Raw genomic sequence first — 25,252 nt, forward strand, 5'->3', positions numbered from 1 at the left:
AGGATTCATTGTCGACGCTAAACTGTGGTTATCTTCCCCCCAATTTGGCGTATGTTCCGGACCGTTTATTGCCGTCGCCGAAAGGTTGTACGTCAAATTGATACCGGGGTATTTCCCCCAATCAGACCGAACATGGTAGATTGACATCCATTGAATTTGAGTGAAATTCGCTAAACAATCGGAGACAATGGATTAAACAAAAAAATTTCACTAAACTGTGACAAAATACCCTCCCAAAACTGAACGTCTTATACTGGGTGTCCCAGCATTAATTGAAATAAATTGCGATGTAGGTTCAGTACTTCAAAATAAGACGAAAAGTTCCTATGGAGTCATGGTCGGAAACGCTCCGTTGAAGAGTTCGGTTGCTTCAAAGATGTTCAGGGTGAGTCTTTGACCTCTACAAATATTTAAACAGTTGAGTCTTGAGGTCAAAGGAAACAGTTTTTCCCGTACCAATTTTTCCGATTCGGCCCTGATAAAAAGATATAGCCATTCTAAGTTTTTATAGTGAACTGTGCCACTCCTGGAAAATTAAAATTACCTTCAGAATAACTTGCTAAATCTGTGACACTACACATCTGTGGTTCTTTTAAACAGAACTGTATTCGGCCAAAGTACCCAATTTTTCAATTTTAACATTTTAATTTTTGAACATCTAATTACTCGAAATTTGCGTATTTTGCGAGAAAATATGAAGAATACTTTTATTTTGCAAAACGTTCAAATATTCTTTATATAGCGTCCAACTTAGTTTCAAGAATTGGGTTCTTTGAATTTTTGGTATCTTTATCATAGGTACGTAATGATAAAACTTGGAGACGTGGGTGATATCTTGTGATCGAAAAAGATTCATCAAATTATTAGAAATCTATATTCGGAAATTCAATTCATTCGATAAAACTGTTTGTGAGAACTAAAAATGAAATTTTTTTATGGTTGTTCAACAGTCTGTATCTTAACCGATTCGGAAAAAATGGTAGTATAAAAAGGTGCCTCTTTTGACCTCAAGGATCTACTGTTAAAATATTTGTTCATACAAATACTTTGACTCATGTCAAAGACTCACTCTGTAGATTTATTGAATTTTTTCAGTGGGGCAGAGATCGTCGTATTCTTCATTTAAAAAAATCATGGCGGCTTTTGGTTGGTTGTTGAAAAATAGAACAACAAAAGGACATATTTTATTGATAAAAATTCAGAAAACAAATTATCAAATGAAATTGTCCTTTAAATGCACTATTTTCAATGATCATATTCGAAGCCCCAAAAAAATTATGGTAGAAAATCGAAAGGTCGATTTTACTCCTCTCTAGTTTCAGGTGCATCTCCATTCGAAAATACCTAAATTTCATTTATTCATCTTTGTCCTACTCTGAAAAAATTCAATAAATCCATAACCAAGTCTTCATCTTTGAAGCAACTCTTCAACGAGAGTGTCCCTTGTCTCCCAATTCAGGGACACCCTGTAAAGTCTATTCACTTTTATGAAAGCAGTCGGTAAGCCATGGAAGGGCAACATTCCAAACTGTACAGTACGAGTATGTACATTTTCTTCAAATCAGCCCTATTATCGTCGGTTCTACATTTTCAGAACTATCGTGTCGTAAAAGACAAGTTATGGAGCATTGAAAGTGACTGAATTTTGCTATATCAGTCGAAGTAGTATTATATAATGATGAATATTCGGCTGTAGACACTCTGAGATGTCTTCATATCCCTTGACAATGTATTAAGCTAAAAGACAATATATGTATAATTTGTATATATCCATAGATATGCAACTCGAATATGCTTTAACCTGTAATTAAACTACAAAAATTTATGTTTAGATAGTAGTTATAAACACCTGAAATTGTATATAGTATTGTAAAAATGTTGAATGGAACGAAAATGTGTAGTTGATTAAATAATTGGTACCTGTATTATTATGTTGAATAAGTTGATCTATAGATAAAGTTTGATGTATTGATGAAAGAGTATGTATAAAGAAATATAAAAAGATTGTTGTTTCTTTAATGCCCATCATCATATCCCGAATGAGCAGGTTGAGGGGAAAAATTGCAAAATTCGATCAATAGGTAGGTAGGTACATACCTCTTATGAATCGGGATACTGGTAATGTTTTCATCGGGATTCAACAGTGGGTTTTGTAACTGATCACAATTCCTAAGAAAACTGAGAGACATATTAAGAGAATCACGTTAGCTCCGATGAGAAATAGTAATATCTTTTCTTTTTTCGTCAATTTCGGCATTTTATCAGTCGATTGAAGAAGGACTCTGAAATATTATACCTGACAATCATTTGACATTGAAATACGTAATGATTTCCACTTTTTTGTTGTGCATAAAACTTCACAGAGTATTTTTTTTTCTGAACTTGCAGCAGAAAGTACATTTTTTCATCACAAAAGCACCTTTTTTCAATTCGTTTTATGTCAAAAAATAAACTAGGTAAATGATTGAATGAACAATGAGTATGCATTGACAGAAATTTTAACAGGATGCTTTGAAAAAGGGAGGAATGGGAAAAAACTATCCAGAATTTCGAAGTTAATACCATAAAATGGTATTCTGATGGTTCAAAAATCACGACAGGGGTTGGCGCTGGAATATACAGGGCCAGCACCAAGTGTACTCCATCATAAGGCTCTTTCTCAAGTGCTTTTCAGTCAAAAATACTTGCTGTCGAAAGATGCTCGAACATAAACCTGAAAAAAAACTATCGAGGATGTGACCTAGTCATACATTCGAGGGTAGATTATGTGGGGGAGAGGGAGGAAACTCTTGTTCACCTGGCTACAGAATGCCTCATCATTGCCTGCGCGAGAAATAAAGCTTGGACGAGAAATTTATTGGTGGAATGAAGACTCAGCTCTCTCAGATACTGGAGTTCATTGAAACTCTGGAGCTGTAGAGAGACCTGTAGAGGGCGCTTATGGAAACAGCTGGGTAATGGGGTGCAAAATAGACCTTAAGGTAGCAGTGAAATCCAACTCCCTTACCAATTTATAAAACGCTGTGATAATCGCATTTCACTGAATTCAATCCAATATACATGATGATATTCTCAAGTTCGAAGACTCAAATCAAAATCTCCATCTACCCCATTCAAATAAATGATGATTCCTAGAAGAATGTTGTTGTTACCATCCTCTTGTGCAGACTTCTGGATAAGCTTCGATGAAACGTATGCGTGAAATGAATTTATGTAAATTGAAGGTATGGAAACGGAGATACAGATGCTCCGAGCGACAATACCAGAAGCTCATTTAAATATACACAATATTGGACTGTGCCTGAGAGGAGTCGATTTGATTAAATTCGAAATGTAATTTCACTCTACAAGTTTATTGGATTTAGACGCATCGGTGAGTTCAGTTTCCGAATATTGTAAGATTCCGCTTATGGAATGTACAATGGGTGGATTTGAATGGATTAAATTTAATAATAAGGAAGAAAAATTTGGAAAAAGATATTGTAATTATGGGAGGAATAAATTTAATTGTTTATTTTATGATTTCCCATCAATACCCGAAACACATTCATCGATACATCCACAGATTGTTACACTTATTGTTATTTTGTGAAATAATTTCAAAAGTCGATAGACTGTTAAACCTTTAGTTGAAATTTTCTGAATACACCTGTGGGCAAATGCAATAAAATTGTTGGTTCTTAATTCGGCACATCAATCCACAAAATCAGTCTTGAATTCATAAACATGCATCCCCTATTCCTTGGTAAAATATCTGTTGGATTAAAGATTAGGATTTGTTGAAATTTTTCCACCAGATAGGCCATTCGGTGGTTCTTCTTTAAGTATATTTTCCTTATAATTCGAATCACTTCACTTGAATGAGTCCTGATTTCTGATCACTACACAAATTATTGACCATCAACTCTTCACTTCAACATCTGACGCTTTTTCTTCAATTTGCTCCACTTTCATATACTTCTGTACTTCAATTCCTATCTTGGCTGCTAACAGAGTCCACACATATCCCATTGTCAACACCTGGCCAACTTGGAACCAGGTCAGGTTATAAAATACTGGATACAAAAAACGACCCAGTGAAAAACGATGGTAGAAAAACCTAAAATCGAAATATAGAGTTTACGACCTCAAATTACCCAGTTCATCAGTTATCATATCTTCTGTATAAAGTACTCACACAACATAGTAACTGAGGTGCACTGCTGTCATGGCCAAGAAGCAACTCGTAAAACTAATCACAGGATGATGTCTTATGAAGAGGAACTCCAGCAGGACAAAAACACCGACTGAAGTGTGTGCCACATGATTAGAATATAACATGCAGAAATACTCTGCGTATTTTGGAAAGACCAAGTCCCTATCGTAAAAATAATAACCCCAAAACACAACACATACGAAAGCTGCGCCTGGGACTGCTAATGCAGAAAAGATGAAAGCCTTCAAACGAATAAGAGTTGGTCGGGAGAATGGAAGCTCAACTTTGCAAGTTTTCGTATCTAGGACATCCTCACTGAGAGCCATTGAGAAATAAATGAATTGAAGCACCTGAAAAAAATATTTATAGTTTCATTGTGTGTATTGAAGAAATGTGGGTAATATTATATTTCCTATATGATTATGGACCAAACATTTCTATACCATGCAAGAACTTATAATTGAATGATCTTTGACCTATAACTTCGTTGTTCCACCAAGAGTTTCATGAAAGATTGGTATGGCACAATGAAATTAAAGAATTTTGACTATTTTCAGTTAGTGAATGTGAAGAAGCGAACTTTAAACTTTTAACTACACATTTTTGATGAAACTGTAATTTTTTATCTTTTGTTCTAGTATATAACTCAAAGTAGAGACATTGTAGGTTGAAAATCGATGTTAGTTGAAAATATATGAAAAATCAAATGAAAATCTTTGTGGTAAAATTACTCATGAGAAAATGGGAACAGATGTCGACGGAAAAACGGGTGATTCAATTTAGCAATTGTATTCAGTTCAAGTGAAAATTTTGGAAGACTCACCATATTCCACATTGTGAAATACCTCTCTTTGTATTCGAAAACGTCTGCGACGTACCTATCTTCTGGAATTTCATCTTTCATATTTATCAACTGCCATACTAAACCGCTTATGAAGGTCAAGAGGACGAAACTATGGAAGTATATTTTGAGGTTTTCCACCATGTTCTGTGAAGGGAAAAGGTTTTTTCATATCATAATAAAAATAATGAGTAATAGGTAGGTACCTATATGAATATTGAAGCTATAAAAAAATCAATGCGACGGTGATTATGATTATTATGGATACGTTACAATGCTTCTTAATTTTGAACCTAATTTTTTTCTTGAATATACACGTTTGTGCTATGCAGATGTGCTATGAAAACGGAAAATAATACATTTGCATCTCTTATAAATAGCTCTTTGTTAGGTAGGTACTCCATCTGCACAAGCAGAAAGAGTGAAAAAGGACGTTGCTGTTTGAAATTATCTGGAAAGCGATTTCTGCCGAAGAACATAATCCATATTTCTTGCAGTAAAACCATAGTCACACAGGTAACACAAAAGCTACCCTGTAGATAAGATTCAAAATATTATCGTTTCACATCATGATTTAAGCAAATATATTATCCTACAAAATCTTGTGTTTCTATCTATATTACCGTACTTCTGTACAGGGTGGACAAAATTCTTTGTCTACTGAGGGGATCTCAAGAACTATAGCAGCTAGAAGAAAACGAATGACACATTTCCAAGCTTTTTTTTAAAGAAACAAAGAATGGTGAAAACCGTAGCCTCCTAAGATTCTTCGTTTTTGAGTTATTAGCAAAAAAAGAGATTTTGGCAATTTCGAAAAGTTCTCATAACTTTTTTGTCTTTGAAGATACAGATCTGAAACTTGAACCTTCTACAGGCACTTTTTACGTAGAATCCACTGACTAGCTAAAAATATTTCTTCATTACGAATCATTAGGCGAACTTTCGTTTTTTTAAATGCAAATTTTTATTGAATTTGTTATTTTTGAATTGGAAAAGAATATTTTGTCAGTAGATTTTTCGTATAAAAGTACCTAAGAAGGTTCAAGTTTCAGATCTGTAACTTCAAAGACATAAGTGTTATGAGAACTCTTCGAAATCGTCAAAATCTCAATTTTTGTCCATAACTCAAAATCTAAGAATGATAGGCCGGTTCTGTTTCCAGATTTGGATTAGTCAGAAAAAAGAGCTCGAGAATGTGTCATCAGTTTTCTTCTAGCTGCTATAGTTATCGAGATCCTCTCAGTAGACAACGAATTTTGCTCACCCTGTACATTGAAATAATTTCTTCGAAAATTTCACAAACCACTACTTTCTTAAATCTTCTAATAGTCCTCCCAAAATTTAAATCCTTTTCACGTTATGCCTGTTCAACACTTTATTCAAAAGAACCAACTCTTCGCAATATATTCAGAGAATAAAAATTATGAATTACATCCACGGAGACGAGTAGACTCAATACTAGTGGTCCTATATCAAATCAGACTGATTAACTACCACCCAATTCAAAATAATGAGATAAGATCTCTGTTATCCAAATTCTCACATTTTTTGTAATTCTCATAAAACAATATTGTAAGAAAAAAAATTGGAATTGTTAACGTTGAATAATGCAAAAGACTAACAAGGCAAGATTTTCTGGTATTCTTCCGTTTCACGGTAACTGATTGTTAATGAAATCGCAAGGCTAGCATAATAAACGATTGCATGAATAAGACGTACTTCTACTCAACAACTGGCATGAATATACCTACTCATTTAAGAATTTTCTTGGTCAATTTTGGAAATCACCCAGCTCAAGAAAAAACCAAATGTTTACTTCAATACTTTCCAATTTTCTTACTCAAATTGTGACAAACGATAGGACACCGTTTCTGTTTCTCTTGGCCATCCTGTATATATGGAAACACCGTCATTATAGACGTGGATCGACGACAGCTCGTTAGCGAAAATGTAATTAGTGCTGAAGTACTTTTGACCTCTACAAACCCACAATATGTTGCTACAACAGCACTCTCTGCGGTGGGATTGTTAATATGTATGTTTAATTCAATTTTGAGTGGTTTTCTGCGTGTGGCGGTCATGTCCCATTGAAACGATACAGGAGAGGGGTGATATAGGCGACATCACTTCTGTCACTTGCACTTAATCCCCTGGTCTTCACGGGCCACTTGGGCTAGATAAGGGTGAGAACATGGTGGATGCGGTTACAGAGTATTCGGTGCATAAGTTCGACAGAGAATATTTATCAGTTGATTTGTTTGACATACAACTACTATTCGCGAAATTCTGAAAGTCAAAACGGCAAATTCTATAAAGATATTCATCATTTATACTTCTTTCTAGAAACGCTTTGAAACTGTCAACCATCTATATTTTCCTTATGTTTCAACCCCTATTTTTTTCATTTTAATGTTTCTGGGAAATAATTAATTTGCAATTTGTTTTTCAACAATAAAATACTTTATCACTGAAACGAAAGATATAAGCCTAATAGATTATTGAAAATTTATTAACGCAATATACAAATTCCATCTATTTATTATGGAAAATCAATTTCGTCCTTATATATGGGTAAACTTTCTACAAAACCTTCATAGCTTGAATTCTACAAAGGAAAACGCGTAAGAAACATTTTTGCACCGACACGGAATAGTGTAAAGTTGAACATTAGCATAACGTTCGTTCAATCTAAGCCAATTGCCAATTTTTTAAAATTCTCCAAACTGTGTAATGATTCTCTTATTTTTAAATTAAATGTATCCTTACCAAATAAATTGAACGGTTGCATTTGGAGGACTAAGCCAGAATCGTGTCATGAACCTTCACCAAACCTCAGTGAACTACTCACAATAATTCATACTATGCATCGTAGAATTTGTTCAATTTTAAGCTAACGGATTCAAAAACGATCAGATATGGACAGCACCAAGGGTCTTATCATGATTTTTTTCCATCCAAATTCGACTTTTCTTCGAATTTGAAATTATCAGAACTAGGACAAATCAGACAAACGACACAATATAGGAAGTAAGGCTCAGTCAAATAATTGGAAAATATTTGTAGGTGTTTTACAACTGTATAGTACCTATTGTCTTCCGCTTCTGTTCGATCCATAGTGATTTATTTGCTTGGGTATTGATTTTCACTGACCTGTCTCATCATTCTATGCTATTTTTTGAAAAAATATACTAAATGACATAAAAAACAGTAATAATGAATTCATTAGAAGATATTCTAGGAATAGACTTGTTCACGTCGAGGTAAGAAACGATCAGTTTTCAACCATATCTACAGAGTGATTTCGTTATCTTTTGTTCTCATATATCATATAAAAATGAACTACGGGAAAATTTTCTTTTTAAGCTAAAATTTGCATATGTTCGTCGTTAAAATGATTTGTTCACAGGACGTGTCAGAAGACACCGTTTCAAGATCGTCACCTTAGGCTTTGGTTCTACGGGACCACATCACGTCCACAAGGTCAATTGCGGAGCACGGTGCATATGGGACAATTATAATGGGAACTTTTTCTTCCTGGATAAGAAGTTTCGAGTAATCATATGCTCGAGAATAGTTAACGTTGGTTATCCTTTATCCTCTTGGACTTAAAGGAGGTAACAACATCAATTTTGGCAAATCAAAGTTTCATCTCGGAACACAAAGATGATATTGTCATCCAAACATTCATATCGCAGAAATTTTCGCAAGAATGTACCTATTTCTGATGGTTGCAATGACATGCTTTCGTTAACTTACATAAAATTTTGTATTTATAACCAATTGATTATGAAATTCTGAAAAATGTTTGTCCTCCGTTATATTCCATATTTACTTTCGCATAAGAGAAAGTAGTCTGTCAATACTGAAGGTTGATTTTTTAAATTATTCCAAAATTTGTGATTACAGATCTTTTCTGAGACTTTTAGGTCACTCGATAGAAGGAAATTCTTTGTCATCGTCTTCACTCACTATCCTGCTGATTGTGGAAACATGTAGCTAAAATACAGGGTTTTCCTCTGCCTTTCGGCATTTTTACAGCGTTGGTAAATGGTTGTGGCAAAATTTTTTTGACTTTAACGGCATATGTGACATGCTTACTACGTTCTATACAGGGAGAGTCTTTGACAAATATTTTAACAGTAGATTCTTGAGGCCAGAAGAAGGACTTTTTTCCTATAAAATTTTTTCCGATTCGGCCCTGATAAAAAAATTTAGCCATTTTAAGTTTTCATAATGAGCTGTGCCACCCCTGGAGAAACAAAATTCTCTTCACAATAACAAGCTAAATCTGTGACACTAGACATCTGTGGATCTTTTAAACAGAGTTGCAATCAGCTAAAGTACCCAATTTTCGAAATGTCGAAGTGTTCATTTTTTAATATAAAATTACTCGAATACGGCACATTAAACGAGAAAATATGAAAAATACTTCTACTTTACAAAGCGTCCAACTAAGTTTCAAGAGTGGGGTTCTTTGAATTTTTGTTATTTTTATTTTTCGTTATGGTCATAATGAGAAAACTGGATATATCGTGTTCTAAAAAGATTAATCGAATAAATGAAAAACTATATTCCGAAATTTAATTTCATTTGATGAAACCGTTTGTGAAACAGAACTAAAAATAAAATTTTTTATAGTTTTTCAACAGCCTGTATCTTTTAAACCAAGCCGATTCGGAAAAAATGGTTAAGGAAAAAAGTGTTTTTTTTTACCTCAAGGATCTACTGTTGGAATATTTGTACGAGTCAAAGACGCACCCTGTATAGTTACAAAAACCCAAATTACTTTATGACCAACCGACTGCTTTTATGATAGTGAATGGACTATACCCTTTTAATGTTACGCCGTTTATAAAATCTCAATTTCCTCAATTATCGATGGCGAGAAAGAGAAGGCGAAAAAAGCGTGATCTGATAATTGGTTTTCCCGACGTGTTCGGAACCTCGGGAGGTTTTTCCGGGCAGAATATCACAATTCCACAATCGCGAATGCGCAAATTGCTTCGATATCGCAGCCGGCATCGAGCCCGGCCAAGGATCTTAAATATCCCATTTATATCTACAAGGGTTGCCGATGGTGTCGAGACACTATTGAACCGGGTATATAAAATTGGAGATGATCTTGGCCGGGCTTGTCACACGCAGGCAGACACTCTTTCACGAACTCCGCGGCGGCCCCCAGACACTGAGAAAAGTTAATTGAAATATTATTAGTATTCTCTCTGTTGAAGTGCTTCAGATCCCACTCCTGATTTTTCATAATTAAATTCTTAAATTGAAATGTTCTCAGAATGCCGAACGCTTCTTCGGCGTTTTGAATTGGCGGTTGGAATAAATTTATCTCCTTCTGGCTTGGGGTCCGCGTCCTGCCTTGAGAAGCTCGGGGAGGGGCATCGGGAGGTGAATGGGGATTCAAAAAAATGGGGGAGGTTGATATGTTTTCATTTTTGGTGTGGTCGAAGAGAATCAATAATCAAAGTACGAGGAGGTCTAGTTAGCCTAGACCAGTTCCATGCATAAAAAAATATTGGGTTACCATAGCAACGAACAATAGCTCATTAGAAGTGTCAGTGTCAAGTTTGAGGTCAAAAAAGTAAACCAGAGTTACGCAATAAATTAAAAGAAAGAAGATATGCACCGAAATTGTGAAAATCGAAAAATTGGAGTATCGAGCCATCATCAAGTACCTTGGTGATCAATGTCCTTCGTATGCGACCGTGAAAAATTAGATTGCAAGCTTCAAGAAGGTAAATTTTTCATTGAAGATGATGATCAATCGGGAAGTCCACTTTCTGTGTCAGTCCCCGAAAATATCGATGCAGTTCATGACATGTATTATCAAACCGTCGAATTGGGGTAAAACGGATATCTGAAGCACTGAATATTTCATACGAACGCGTTCATCATTACGTAAATTTGGACATGAGAAAAATTGCTGCAAAATGGATCTCCAAATGTTTTAATGTTCTTTCTGTGCTCGATTTGAAAACGATGTAGACTTCTTAAACCGAATTGTTACTATGGATGAGACTTGGGTACATTTCTACGATCCAGAAACAAAGCAACAATCGATGGAATGGCGACACTCTGGTTCTCCAAGACCTAAGAAGTTTCGTGTCCAAAAATCTGCTGGAAAAGTTCTTACTTAAGTTTTCTGGGATTGCCATGGAGTAATCATAAATGATTTCTTGGATAAGGGTAGAATAATAACCGGAGATTATTATTCGACATTACTGACCATTCTACGGGAAAAATTTGAAGGGAAAAGACGCGAAAAGTGATCCAAGGGTGTTTTGTTTTTGCAGGACAACGCCCCTAAACACAAATCTCATGTTGACATGCAAAAAATTCGTGATTTAGGATTTGAATTAACAGAATACCCCTCTTATTCACCAGATCTGGCTTCATCCGACTATCATCTTTCCTCAACTGAAAAAAATTTTTCATTGAAGATGATGACCAATCGGGAAGTCCACTTTCTGTGTCAGTCCCCGAAAATATCGATGCAGTTCATGACATGTATTATCAAACCGTCGAATTGGGGTAAAACGGATATCTGAAGCACTGAATATTTCATACGAACGCGTTCATCATTACGTAAATTTGGACATGAGAAAAATTGCTGCAAAATGGATCTCCAAATGTTTTAATGTTCTATCTGTGCTCGATTTGAAAACGATGTAGACTTCTTAAACCGAATTATTACTATGGATGAGACTTGGGTACATTTCTACGATCCAGAAACAAAGCAACAATCGATGGAATGGCGACACTCTGGTTCTCCAAGACCTAAGAAGTTTCGTGTCCAAAAATCTGCTGGAAAAGTTCTAGCCTAAGTTTTCTGGGATTGCCATGCAGTAATCATAATTGATTTTTTGAATAAGGGTAGAATAATAACCGGAGATTATTATTCGACATTACTGACCATTCTACGGGAAAAATTTGAAGGGAAAAGACGCGAAAAGTGATCCAAGGGTGTTTTGTTTTTGCAGGACAACGCCCCTAAACACAAATCTCATGTTGACATGCAAAAAATTCGTGATTTAGGATTTGAATTAACAGAATACCCCTCTTATTCACCAGATCTGGCTCCATCTGACTATCATCTCTTTCCTCAACTGAAAAAAAGTTTAAAAGGTCGTAAATTTCCTTCCAACGAGAAGGTTATAAAAGCTGTGGAGGTCTGGTTTGCAGAGCAAGAAGACAATTTTTTTTTGAAAAGTTCAGAGACGTTGCAGGTTCGCTGTAATAAATGTATCAAATTAAAAGGAGGATATGTTGAGTAATTAAGTATTTTGATATTGAAATTTTGTTTGGTTCTACAGTAGGATAAGAATTTTTCAATATATCCTCGTAGGATTAGGATTTATTGTGCTATTTTTATCATATGAGTTTATTATATCCAAAATTGAGCGTAATTTTGGAACATAACTTCAATACAAAATTTTTATTTCTCGGTGAATTTGGAAATTTCTGAAGTAGAAAACTAGGAATAATATCCTACATAAACTAGCCAGTACTTCATGGGGTGCTAAGATGCTACTGTTCTTCAAACGACAGCTCTAGCTTTGGTTTTTTCGGCAGCTGAATATTGTTGCCCCGTTGGGATTAAGAGTGCTGATGTGCAGAAAATTCATGCACAGTGAAATCTTTCTATGAGAATTATAACTGGAACTATTAGATCTTCATCTATTCAATGATTACCAGTTTCTTCAAATATTTCACCGCTCCATATTCGTATACATACTGCAGTTGAAAATTCTTGGAATAAGTTTCACTCCTTTCTCGATGCATTTCCAATTCTGTTCAATATTCCACTAAATACGATTCCAAGTATGACGCGTAAACCCTTATGGTCCTACACTTTCCTTAATTCGAATGTAAGGGACAAAGACATTTGGTAATCTGAATGGTCTACTTGCACTATTTTTAATAAAGAATTAGTTAGTAATTCCTCGAAAATAGAATCTAGTTTTGTTCTTCCCAGGAAAATATGGTGTATTCTGAATCGTATAAGATTGATACCGGTTATTTCAAAATTAAATGAATCAACGATTATGATTATATGCAGTCTCTGTTTATATGTATTGACAATTGATATCAAATAATTAGTACAATTACAAATTGACCTTCGTCTAATGGAGTCTGATAGAGACAAAAACAATTGTTTCTACTTGATTTGCTCCTGACAAATTAGTGCAAGAATTCACGCAAAAGAAAATCGGTTATTTCAATTTTTTAATCGATTTTGTTCCTGAGATTGGGAGTGAAAACTTTCAGAAAATGCAGAATCCTCCCAGATTGAATTTCAATCGATGTTTATATTTTCTGGAATTTTGGGTCATCCTGCATTTCATTGAACATATTGTCAGTTAATTTCAGTTTAAATCAAACAGTGAAGTGAAAGGAGGATCTATAGTTTTTATTGGAGATTCTCATCATTGTATATGATAAAAACAAACCTACATAAACATTTTCGACTAACAAAAAATTCGGAGTACCTGCACCCTCCATATCCCACAATTACCCTCTAATAATCATTCCATCCACAAAGACAACCGAACAAAAAATGGCAACGGATCAGATAACAATTCTACATCCATATCTAAACACAAATCAAACATCGATCGGTACAACAACAAACAGGGCGAAACAAACACTACGAGAAATCTCCTTCCATCTGATACGATTTAACATAGAACACGTTCGAATTCATTTCGGTTTTGAACGCATTCATATTTAATAATAATATGACGATCTCTCAATGACCCACTGGATTGATTGCATCTTTTTGAATTTGTTGTGTGTGAAACCACTCAACCGATCGCGAACCGTACAATTGTATGCGTATGTTAAATGTACCCTCTGTTTTTGCCTCAGTAGGCAATTATTCTTCTTCTTCACTTCACGTGTGTGGAACTGCTATCCGTGATGAGGGGGGATGATTGTGAAGAGAAACAAGACGGTATTCAGGACTGCTTGCTTTTTTTGATGAGATATCAAAATTTTGAAGAAATGTTGTTCTCGGAGTTATATTCATGTGTATACTCGTGTCTTTATGTTACGTCTTTAGGTAGATGTGAGCATGAACTTAAGATTAGCCAGATGAAATGTTTCTTTGCGTCAGGAAATTTCATCTTCACCTTCATATGGAGCTGGAATTTTGCAGGAATCTACAAAACGTCATTCTAGAGCCGAATACTGGTTTTCAACTTGATTGTTTCTGTATTCTTTTGGTCTCTCGTTTTTCAATGAGGTTTCAGCAAATGGATATTCTGTCATCTCCACTAAGAAGGTTTCATCGATATTCTCGTCATATGTTTTTATTCAATTTAATTCTTTTCTTGCATTTATGAAAAGCATGTCAAACTGATGAAACTGAAGTTGAATAAAGCTTAAATTCGCCCATTTGCTGTGGACGATTTCGGCCCGAACTTAGCCATTGGTGAATTCGTTTAATTTATGAATGTCGAAATAGATTTCACCAATTAATGAACATAATGAATATATTCCGAACCCATACAACTATCCGTTGTAAAATGGGGTGGATTGAATGTTATGAACACAGTAATTGTGCGATTGATTCTGGTAATTTCAATCTGTTATTGTTCTTCTGGTTTCCAATATTTCAAACAATGACATCGATTATGTTTTCGATGAATGGACATTCGTTCTGTTATGAAACTCAATATTTAATTATGCGGTGAGTATATATTTTGCACATGGTTCTGGGAATGGGTTTTATTTTCTAGTTCGCACAAATGTTCCGATTTTTTTTCAATTGAATTATTTAGTTTTGTTAACGGCTTTGTAATTCTTGTTTAGAATAATAGTCCTTCAACATCCTAAAATAAATGTTTGTTCTTCAAGGAATATCACATTCATTTCTTTCCTCAATAATCTCTCCTTTGGGGAAATGTTTCCTTTTTTCAAAAAAGTATTCTTCATTTTATTTCAGTGATCTTTATATTTTTCCGCACTGTCTTGCTTTTTTTCATATCTTGCCTCCTCATCCTTCATATTTTCAGTAGGTATTCTTCATATAATTCAGTGAAATTTATTTATATTTCAATTTAGGTTAGTTCTGATTGGCATAATGAAAGATAAAATTCTGTACGTGTTCTTATAATTTCTAACTGTTGAGTCTGATTTAGTTTTGAACTCGAATATGCTCAGACTGATTTGGTTCTGAACTGAATAAGTCCAGCAAATAATAGAACTGTGTGTTTGAACAAATGTTTCATCAGAAGTATTGTGATGGTTATTTTATTGAGACTTGATCCACTCGTCGTTTTGAGACTGCCTCACTACAACCCTTGATTCAACATTCAAAAAAACCGACCAACTGACCACCCCTCAGCAAACGGTTACAAAGTCAAACAAATTGTTATAAAAATAAAAATCTTGTTTTTTCTACGCACGGTCGGTAGAGTTCTAACGGGGTCCTCTAACCTTTCACACGTTTCCATGTTGACCAACCCATTAGCCACTTGGTCACTATTTGTCTGATGCACAGTGTAACCAAATATCGTCAGAGAACACCTGTTATTTCAACTCTTGCTATTTATCCACGATTTGTTAGTGAAATCCGAGTTTGAATCAGAATAGGCGCGGGTGAGGTTTCTGGCTGGTAAGATTGGTGATCAGGGCTGCATCAATCGAGATAAAAAAGATGATTCGCAATACACATTTCTCTCTTCTGAATTGTGAACTCTGAAAAGCTCAAGAAGCCCTTCTGAGCCCACAATTTCTGTTATGTATAAAGCCCGTTTGCAACAGCCGAGAATTCTCTGGAGAATTCTCTACCGAATTTTGGTAAGAAAACGGCAGAGATTATTTAGTATGGAACTCAACAGAGAATTCTACCGAAAGTGCGTATGTAACGGTACATAATTCACGGCGCATGAAATCTCGAGTAAATTTTCTAGAGAATTCTCGGCTGTTGCAAACGGGCTTTAGAAAAGAAAAACAAATTATAGTTGGGGAGCCCAAGAGGGAAATTCGGGAGTTAATCGAGCGTGGTAGAGTACCTCTACCAAAAATTAGACCTGCATATAGGGGAAATTTTTTAGGACAGTCTTTCAGAATAGTAAAAAAAAACGATCATTGTACATACTCGAGCGTGTCAGATTAATATATATGTGGTTAATTACATGTTTAAAAGTATATATACCCTAATCTGACAATTTAAGCTTGACAAAAATGTGTGAGAGGGCGCCAACGTTGCAAAACAAAACGTAACGTGTACATTCTCGAGAGTGGTGGCTTTTTTTCTTATTTTGAAGCTAATGATTCGATAATAACGGAAAAAATATAATCTGACAGTGTCAGCAAGCTGCAAAAATAGATATTGGCCATAAAAATCAGTTTTTTCGAATTATATCCTCTCCTGGGCTTCAAATTGTTTTTGCATTTATCATAAATGTTGTAAAGCATAACTTCTTCTACAAATTTTGTCCGAAGCAATTTCTTCTACGGTTGAACGTTTTTGAGATATATGTCGATGAATGTACATTAGACTGGGTCTACATTGACCTTGGCCTTACGCATGTGTGGCTAAGCTCCTCGGCCTTATCGCCCTCTAACTCGAAAACAGTTGAAAGTATGTAAAATGGCGTACGACAAAAGTTGTATAGAATTTTAGTATATACAACTTTTATGATGAATACAGAAACGATTAGAGGTACAGAACGGGACATATTAAAAAAAAATGCCTTGTTATCATCTTCAAACTGTCAAATTGAGAAAATCCCGCCAAATTAGTGTCAGATCATTGCGTCAATACGTCTGGAACACTGAGATTTACCATCTGTATGAAAATCTGACACGCTCGAGTATGTACAAGTAACAATTTTCGTTTGCATTCTCAAAAGACCGCTGTGACCTTGCGTCACGTCCGTATTGTCAGTTTCGTGAAAAGTAGCTTCCTTTGGGTCCAATTAACATATCCTGTTGAAATCTGACACGCTCGAAAAATTTTGTTTTATCATTTTCAACTCTTCATTAGGGCCAGCCCCACCACGCGAACTGCCAGATTAACATGAATGTATTATCATAGGGCATATACAGTATCTTGATCTGGCACTCTCGAGTATGTACGCCTGACGATTTTTTTTACATCTTCGAAAATCTGCAGACGCTTTCCCCACCGCTGAGAGTGTATACATCATAGAACTTTTTTTTCTTTCTACCATCTAATCTTCAAAATCCACCAGGTCTCCACGACGCTCGAGTAAATCCCGATTCAGCATCGTCGGCTCCCCAACTATTATATTTATGTATACAGCTTGGATCAGATTTGAATATTATAAATGAGGAAAGCATTGAAGGATGACAATAGCTTATGTACGAGCTCTTGTCAGTAGAGTGGTCACACATCCAGGTATCTTATTTCTTCTATAATTCACATCGATAACACTGATTCGGAATTCCAACGAAATATTTCTTCTGAAAATTCCCTTAGTCCAATTTAACGAACAATCGGAATATTGTTGCACGTACAGGAAACCGGGTTCAATAATTCCTCACAATAGGATTTTGGTGACAAACCACCTATATAGAGAAATATAGCGCCAATCTTACCCACACATGCGTGCGATATTATTGGCGATATATTGAGTCCCGAATTACATCTGTGAAAAGGTCGAGAACATCGCCTGAGGGGGTGCTACGGCTTCCAACCCTGCCAAATCGCTTTTGAAAACTCTCGCTTACACTTTGAATGGGGCAATACTGTACAATGCCAGAAGAAATCTGTTTAAAACCCTCCCGAAGATAACGAGATACTTGTATAGGATGCGGATACGTCCGCTATCATTTTCTATTTCTTTGCCCAAAAATCGAGTGCCCACTTCAGGGTCCACAACATCGTGGGACGAAAAGACTCTAGTTAGAGATAACGTTTAGAAAAAAATTGGAGCAGTCGGGTCGTTAGAATTGGTTAACCGCGGGTCACAGGCAGTTATTTGAACATAAAGGGATGTTTTGTGAACGTGTTCCGGTCAGGGTAGGAGTTTGTCACGATGAATGTTGGGAAGTTTTTGTGGAATTACCGGAATTGGATGGTCACCAATGGTATTTTTCATTGTTCGTTGTGAATCTCTAAATTGTTTCCCATCGAGTTATTCGGAGTTGATAAATAAGAAATTTGAGAAAAAATATGGCAAAAAGTGGCACACAGTAGTTATGGCTTTCGACATATCTACAAGGTCAGTCTTTTACACGTACAAATATTTTAAATCTAGATTGTTGAGATCAAAAGAAACACTTTTTTCCTTTACCATTTGTTCCGAAACAGCTCGGTTCAAAAAATAAAGGCTGTTGAAAAACTATGAAAATAATTTTTTTTAGTTTCTATTATGGGTACCAAAAATTCAAAGAACCCAACTCTTGAAACTAAGTTGGACGCTATCTAAAGAATCTTGAACTCTGTTTAGAAAATCAACAGATGTGTAGTGTCACAGATTATTCTAAGGTAATTTTGTTTTTCCAGGGGTGGCACAGCTCATCATGAAAACTTAAAATGGCTATATCTTTTCATCAGGGCCGAATCGGAAAAAAGTGTGTCTTTTGACCTCAAGAATCTACTGTAAAACTATTTATACGAGTCAAAGAATCACCTTGTACATAGATCTATACTATATTTCGATGAAAATTGAATCTTTTGTTATGTGAAATAATTAAATCATCAAGGAAGGATTAATGAATGTAAAATTTGACGACAAAATTAGTTTTTTCATAACTTCGAACTCCTCCACAAAATAAGTGAAATCAAAGTATCAGGAAAGGAATATGAATGACTGTTTTCTCTGGAAATTCGAAAATGAAATTGAAATACTGCTGGGTGCGAACATTGTTCATCCACTAATTATTGAAACTCAGAATACGATTAAATCAAATTCACCATGTTTTCCTCCTTACTCAATTTTTTCTGTATGTTAACAATTTTCACAAATTATCTTGGAAACACTTCCTCACCATTTTCCCTGTTTTTTATTCAATCACTGAAATTCAGCAGATACCCTCCTCACAAACACGAAGACTATTATGCTTCCGACTTAACATCAACACCAAATTTTAATATAATCATAATGCCATCCAATTAGGGTTCAATAATGAATCTTTATACACAGTAATTAACAAGTTGATGTGGGAGAATGATCAGTTTTCCTGAAATTTCCTCCGATTATTTGGTTAATTCAAAACATTTATGGTATTCTTGATCTCGCTATTTGCATAAACAGATACAAATATGATGACCTTCATATTTTTTGCAAAGGTTGGAGAAGTGTGCTTGGCCAAATGGAAAAAACTCAGGTTTAGTTATACGGAAATTATAAATTTTTTCAGTATATTCAACTTCGTTATCGTGATAAATTAAATACCTATTCAATTCAATCTTCCAAAATCATACTTCGGGAATTATCATTTGAAAATTTTTCGCTAGAAGTGCACAGTGAATATTTTACAGGTCTGTAATAGAATACTGTTCTTTAGCAGATTTTCACGAATATGTGGCATGTCCAAAACGTCATTTTTACAATGGATGCTTTGTTGATACCAGAATGGCTGCATTTTGGGCCTTTAATTGAAAATTTCGTCCATTATTAGGTACATTTTCAATGAGAATCATTGTCTAACCTCTAAATGTATGTATATCTTTTTTCCTTAAATGGGCTTTCATTTGATGTCAAAAAAATTGAAAAAAGATAATTGAGATGCATTTAATGAATCGTCCAAAAGATTATCATCATTTTCTTCAATATCAATATCGAAATAATTTGAGAATTACGATGAAAATTCGTATCAATATTTCTCTTCGAGATTCCCAACAACTGCTTCACGCCTTCAAGATTGACTTCAAATGTGACACAATTACTTACCCTTAATTATTTCCTAGTGCCGAGGGAGAGAATTCAGGGGTTGAAATGGCCATGAGTATAAATACTCCAATGGTATTCTTTTGTCATATCGCAGACTTCTTAATTGCTTTCGTCTTCAAAAATGTAATTTGTATTCAAATGTGCGGCGAAATCGGTAATTGCATTATAATTGGGAAAAATGATCGAATTAATTATTTTTAATTATAACGACTTTCTTCCTTAGTGCAGAGCTCACGGAGCTAGGCTTGAATGAGGAATAATATCTATATTTGCGATGACATCCAGAAAATTACTTTGAACATACTGTGCCTAGCAAATATTATAATTTTCATTTCACTCTTTGTTCAGGGTGAATTTTTGAATTGCAAAAACCCTTGAATTTCAAGAAGACCTAACTTAAACCATAGTTTTCTGGAATTTAAAATGAAGTACCTACTCATCCAAAGATGAGTTTCAGTCTCAGTGTGAGTGTGAAAGTTCTTCGAAATTTTCCTCAATATTTGAATTCTAAATGTTCTTAAATGCTTCAGTTCTTCAAATGACGATTCTTCGGTTTTTATGTACTCGAGGAAGGTTCCTGATGCTGGTAAATCATCATCAGATATGGTGGTTATGATTAATCGAAAAAGAAAGAAGTGGTGCAATAAATTCAAGAATTTTATTGACAATTTGGATGCGGATGAACTAACTATAGATACAGTCTTAAAAAATTTCACTTCAGCCCTTCCTCCGACGATAAAAATTATTAATTTCTACGTTTAGATGCTGCCCTTTTCCTTTTTACGACTCTCCTTGCATTTAATTCACAATCAATATCCAGCAAATACGTAAAAAGATATCTTCCACACAGTTATCGTAGGGATATTAGAATATAAAACACGTCAGGGCTATAAAACGCAGTCGAACACAAAAATGCAGACGATTCGTTACACCCCCGTTCTCCAGAAGGGTTTCGATCTCAACAATGGCAAGGGGTAATCGTACATACACTCGAGTTTACCCCCGCCACTCCGAGCTTGTCCGTAACACACTTTTTATAGGAAGCTATTTGATTTATATTAACTCCCGTTAACTCGATGGTCTGCCTTGGGGGAGAACAAATTTCGCGGTGTTGATTTCTTCATTCAACCCCTAATGAACGGTTTTTGGTGATTGGATGGGGCAAAATTGATTTCATGAGTCGACGCTGAGAATTTAGTACGCTACCGAAGAATAGCTTGTAGATGAAGAAGTGTTTCTGGAAGAGTTTTGTAATTGATAACAGTTTGATTTCATTCACTCATTTATTTTGTTATCATTATTTCCTATTGCAGCTGAATATAAATGAATTTACATAAAATGAGAAAGAATGATGTAAAAACAAAATTTAATTCTATCTCTTGTGTTATAGTATTCGTTTACGAAATCGTTTAAAAGCCACACAAAAATATTTTCTCTTAATGTATATTTCCGATATGCAAGTCAAAATGCTGAGATACAACTCAAAATAGTCTGAATTCCGACTTGCAACTCTTACAAGTCAGAATTTCCTGTTTGAGAATTCAGAATTCTGACATGTGAGTGGGATTTATTCATTAAAACTTTCACCAAATGTCCCATATGAATGGAATAAAACAAATGTCATTCGAACAATTCTATTATGTCAATTATATTATTCTTACTTGGGTTTGAATACTCGGATTATACGGAGCTTGTATTTCCACTTGCCAATCAGATCTCAAAATTCCGACATGATACTCAGAATTCTGATTTTTCAGTCAAAAGTCTGGCTTGTATCTAAGGATTCCCACTTTCAAGTAGAGTTATACTTTTAGAAAAGAATATTTTTGTGTAGCACTGTAAATTTTTTTCAATTCAAAACAAGTTTACTCTTTGTGTAATTAAATTTCAGCCGTTATTATTTATTACTTTGGATGATGGTCAACATGCCAAATCTTCAGCTTGAATTTCCCACTGAGATTTAAAGTTTTTTCGCTCGATTCAAACCGAATTACAACATTAATGCGGTTGATTTTAAATCCGCATCACCCTGTCAAAATCAATCGAAATTTAAAGCCTTCGCACGCGCTACTGATGAACAGATCTTATTTCGATGGGTTGCATTTGACATTGCACACATTTGTCAATGTCAAAGTGTCCATATAGCACCTCGCATACAAGCCGGTACAGTGGAAGGCTTAATGTCTTCAGCGTGCATTTTATAATCCCTTATCAGAGGGGTGAAAGATCTTAGTTGGATAAGTCTATTATTGTGGGATAAATTGATTTCACATGTACAGTACATCGTTTTGTCAGCTTGATTCTATTGCAGACATTGCAAAATATCCATGCATAAAAAAATATTGCGTTACCATAGCAACGAACAATAACTCATTAGAAGTGTCAGTGTGCAGTTTGAGGTCAAAAAAGTAATTCAGAGTTACGAAGTAAAATAAAAGAAAATTGTGAAAATCGAAAAATTGGAGTTTCGAGCCATCATCAAGTACCTGTATTTAAAATGGTTAAGAGGTGAGCAAGTTTACGAAGAAATGCTTAATACCCTTGGTGATCAATGTCCTTCGTATGTGACCGTGAAAATTTGGACTGCAAGCTTCAAAAGAGGTAAAATTTCCATTGAAGATGATGACTAATCGGGAAGACCAGTTTCTGTGTCAGTCCCCGAAAATTTTGAAGCACTTCATGACATGATTTAATCTTACCGACGAATTGAGCTAAAACGGATATCTGAAGATGATTCGACGGATATCTGAAGCACTGAATATTTCATACGAACGCGTTCATCATATAGTTCACGTCAATTTGGACATGAGAAAGAAAAATTGCTGCAAAGTGGATCCCCAAATGTTTGAATGTTGACCAAAAGCGTGCAAGGATAGAAGCATCGCGTTCGATCTGTGCTCGATTTGAAAACGATGTAGACTTCTTAAACCGAATTGTTACTATGGATGAGACTTGGATACATTTCTACGATCCAGAAACAAAGCAACAATCGATGAAATGGCGACACTTCTCCAAGACCTAAGAAGTTTTGTGTCCAAAAATCTGCAGAATATTCAGTTTTTTGGTATTGCCATGGAGTAATAATGATTGATTTTTTGGATAAGGGTAGAACAATAACCGGAGATTACTATTCGCTATTACTGACCACTCTACAGGAAAAATTGAAGAGAAAAAACGCGGAAAGCTATCCAAAGGTGTTTTGTTTTTGCAGGACAACGCCCTTGCACACAAATCTCATGTTGACATGCAAAAAATTCGTGATTTAGGGTTTGAATTACTAGAACACCCTCGTTATTCACCAGATTTGGCTCCATCCGACTATCATCTCTTTCCTCAACTGAAAAAAAGTTTAAAAGGTCGTAAATATTCTTCCAACGAGGAGGTAATGAAAGCTGTGGAGGTTTGGTGTGCAGAGCAAAAAGAAACATTTTTTTTCGAAGGTCTAGATACGTTGCAGGTTGGATGTAATAAATTTATCCAATTAAGAAGAGAATATGTTGAGTAATAAATTATTTCGACATTGAAATTTTGTTTGCTTCTATAGTAGGCTAAGAATTTTTCAATATATCCTAGTAGGTACACGTTTATTTAGTACATAACCATCGACTAGATAGAGGGTTGAATGTTTCCGACTTTTGGCTGAATGTCTCCAAGAAAGCGAGATTTACTGAAGTGTCATCGGCAAATAGTATTTTGAGGGAGTTAGCCAAACGAATCGGAGAGTCATATATGAGCAATAACAGTTCTTGTATGGAAATAACCTCGCAACCAATTGATAAATTCATAAGAAATGATGAAGTTTTCCTATACGACGTCCGAACAGATATCACACATCGATAAAAACAAACCCGAAAAAGATGAACAATGCGGTATATACAACCTCACATCCGACATCTTCTCTTGCGACCCTCAAGAAACTGATCAGAATAAAAAATAAAACGCAGGATATCACATTGGCCGACCGGAAAAGAACGTTAAAACGCAATTATTTGTAAGTTTCCTACGGACTTCACTCCCTTTCATTCGAATCGAGTTTCTTTATGCCTGAAAATCTTTGAAAGTCGAGAGTACCTTTTCAGTAGCAATAGCCTGATATAGTGATCCCCATTGAGGAATAATAATATAATGGCTCGGCGCATTGTCACAGCATGTGTGCCTGCCTCCCACTGCTTTTATTCTTTGTCTAAATTATTCTGGAGCGAGAGCACCATTTACCAACCATCTAGCCAGCCTCCTGATTAAGTCCACCCGAATAATGCTAGTAGCTTCGCCTAAACCGTTTTTTTGTTATGGGCCGTTATATTATTCTAAATTGTGATATTTGATTGTTCCTGCCCCATTGTGCTCCCGTTTTTTGCAGATTACACTCGATTATACTCTTTAAAACAATGTTGAATCGGCTTGACGAGTGCAGCGTGCAGCCTCTGACTAACGACGCCACCCTGGATTCTTATCCTCAATTGATTGCGAGACCCACTGCAGGTTATTCATGTCATGTGCGATTTGGGGACATTGTACAACTTCATAAAGAAACGTCACTTTCCATCGAAATGATTTTTTATGAACATATGACTCATTAGAAGTGTCAGAGCAAAAAGATTTGAAAAAAGGATTTCCACCGAATTGAATTAGTCGTAGAAAGTTGACGATATTGAATTTATTTGGTTTTTAACTTCAGAAAAACCCAATTTCCTTTTTCTTTCACCTAGTGGGTGGTGTAGCTTTAGATTGCCAATCAGGCATAACTCGGGAATGCAAGTGTAATAAAATTCGGATATGGGGAAACTTATTGTAATACAAATGTACCAAATTGTAGTATGCACTCGTTTATGTGTTTGTTGGGTAGTTTTTCGCCGACAGTTTCTGTTTTTAACGTCTTGCAGATGCAGGCAAGACTATACAGGTTGAATCTTTGATTCGTACAAATATTTTAACAGTATATTCTTGAGGTCAAAGAAACACTTTTTTTCCATACCATTTTTCCGATTCTACCCTGATAAAATGATATAGCCATTTGAGCTGTGCCACCCCTGGAAAAACAAAATTACCTCCAGAATAACCATCTAAGGCCCGTTTGCACCAATCCCCCTTAAAATGAGTACCTAACTAAGCGTGGCTTAAAGTTAATGGACGCTTAATTTTATTTCCAGTTGCACGACTGCGGCTTAACCGAATCTTAAGTAAGGGGCCCTTAAGTTTTCATATCTAGTGATATTTCAGTTTTTTATTTTGGTGCAACTTCATTCTAGTCCAATAAAGCCTTTTCATTGGTTGGCCGGTTGAAGATGATTGTTGTCATTTCATTAACCTAACTTTATTGTCCTGTCAGTCAGT

General features: G+C 35.3%; 1 protein-coding gene across 2 annotated transcripts; it reads right to left on the reverse strand.

Annotated features, from left to right (window-relative positions):
* Positions 1 to 3,502: 3,502 nt before the first annotated feature.
* Positions 3,503 to 14,091, reverse strand: LOC123307721 (androgen-dependent TFPI-regulating protein-like). 2 transcript variants are annotated; one of them, XM_044890142.1, is made up of 4 exons: positions 13,538 to 14,091; positions 5,019 to 5,183; positions 4,178 to 4,545; positions 3,503 to 4,099 (listed from the first exon to the last, which is right to left on the reverse strand). In XM_044890142.1, the coding sequence occupies exons 2-4, from the start codon at positions 5,178 to 5,180 to the stop codon at positions 3,901 to 3,903; spliced, it is 729 nt and encodes a 242-aa protein (XP_044746077.1). In that variant the 5' UTR covers positions 5,181 to 5,183; positions 13,538 to 14,091; the 3' UTR covers positions 3,503 to 3,900. The 2 variants fall into 2 exon arrangements, with proteins under 2 accessions (XP_044746077.1, XP_044746076.1); XM_044890141.1 differs by lacking the exon at positions 13,538 to 14,091 and adding an exon at positions 7,803 to 7,920.
* Between the last annotated feature and the right edge of the window lie 11,161 nt (positions 14,092 to 25,252).

This window comes from Coccinella septempunctata, chromosome 2 (genome assembly GCF_907165205.1).
Source record: "Coccinella septempunctata chromosome 2, icCocSept1.1, whole genome shotgun sequence".
In the NCBI taxonomy this organism is placed as follows: domain Eukaryota; kingdom Metazoa; phylum Arthropoda; class Insecta; order Coleoptera; family Coccinellidae; genus Coccinella; species Coccinella septempunctata.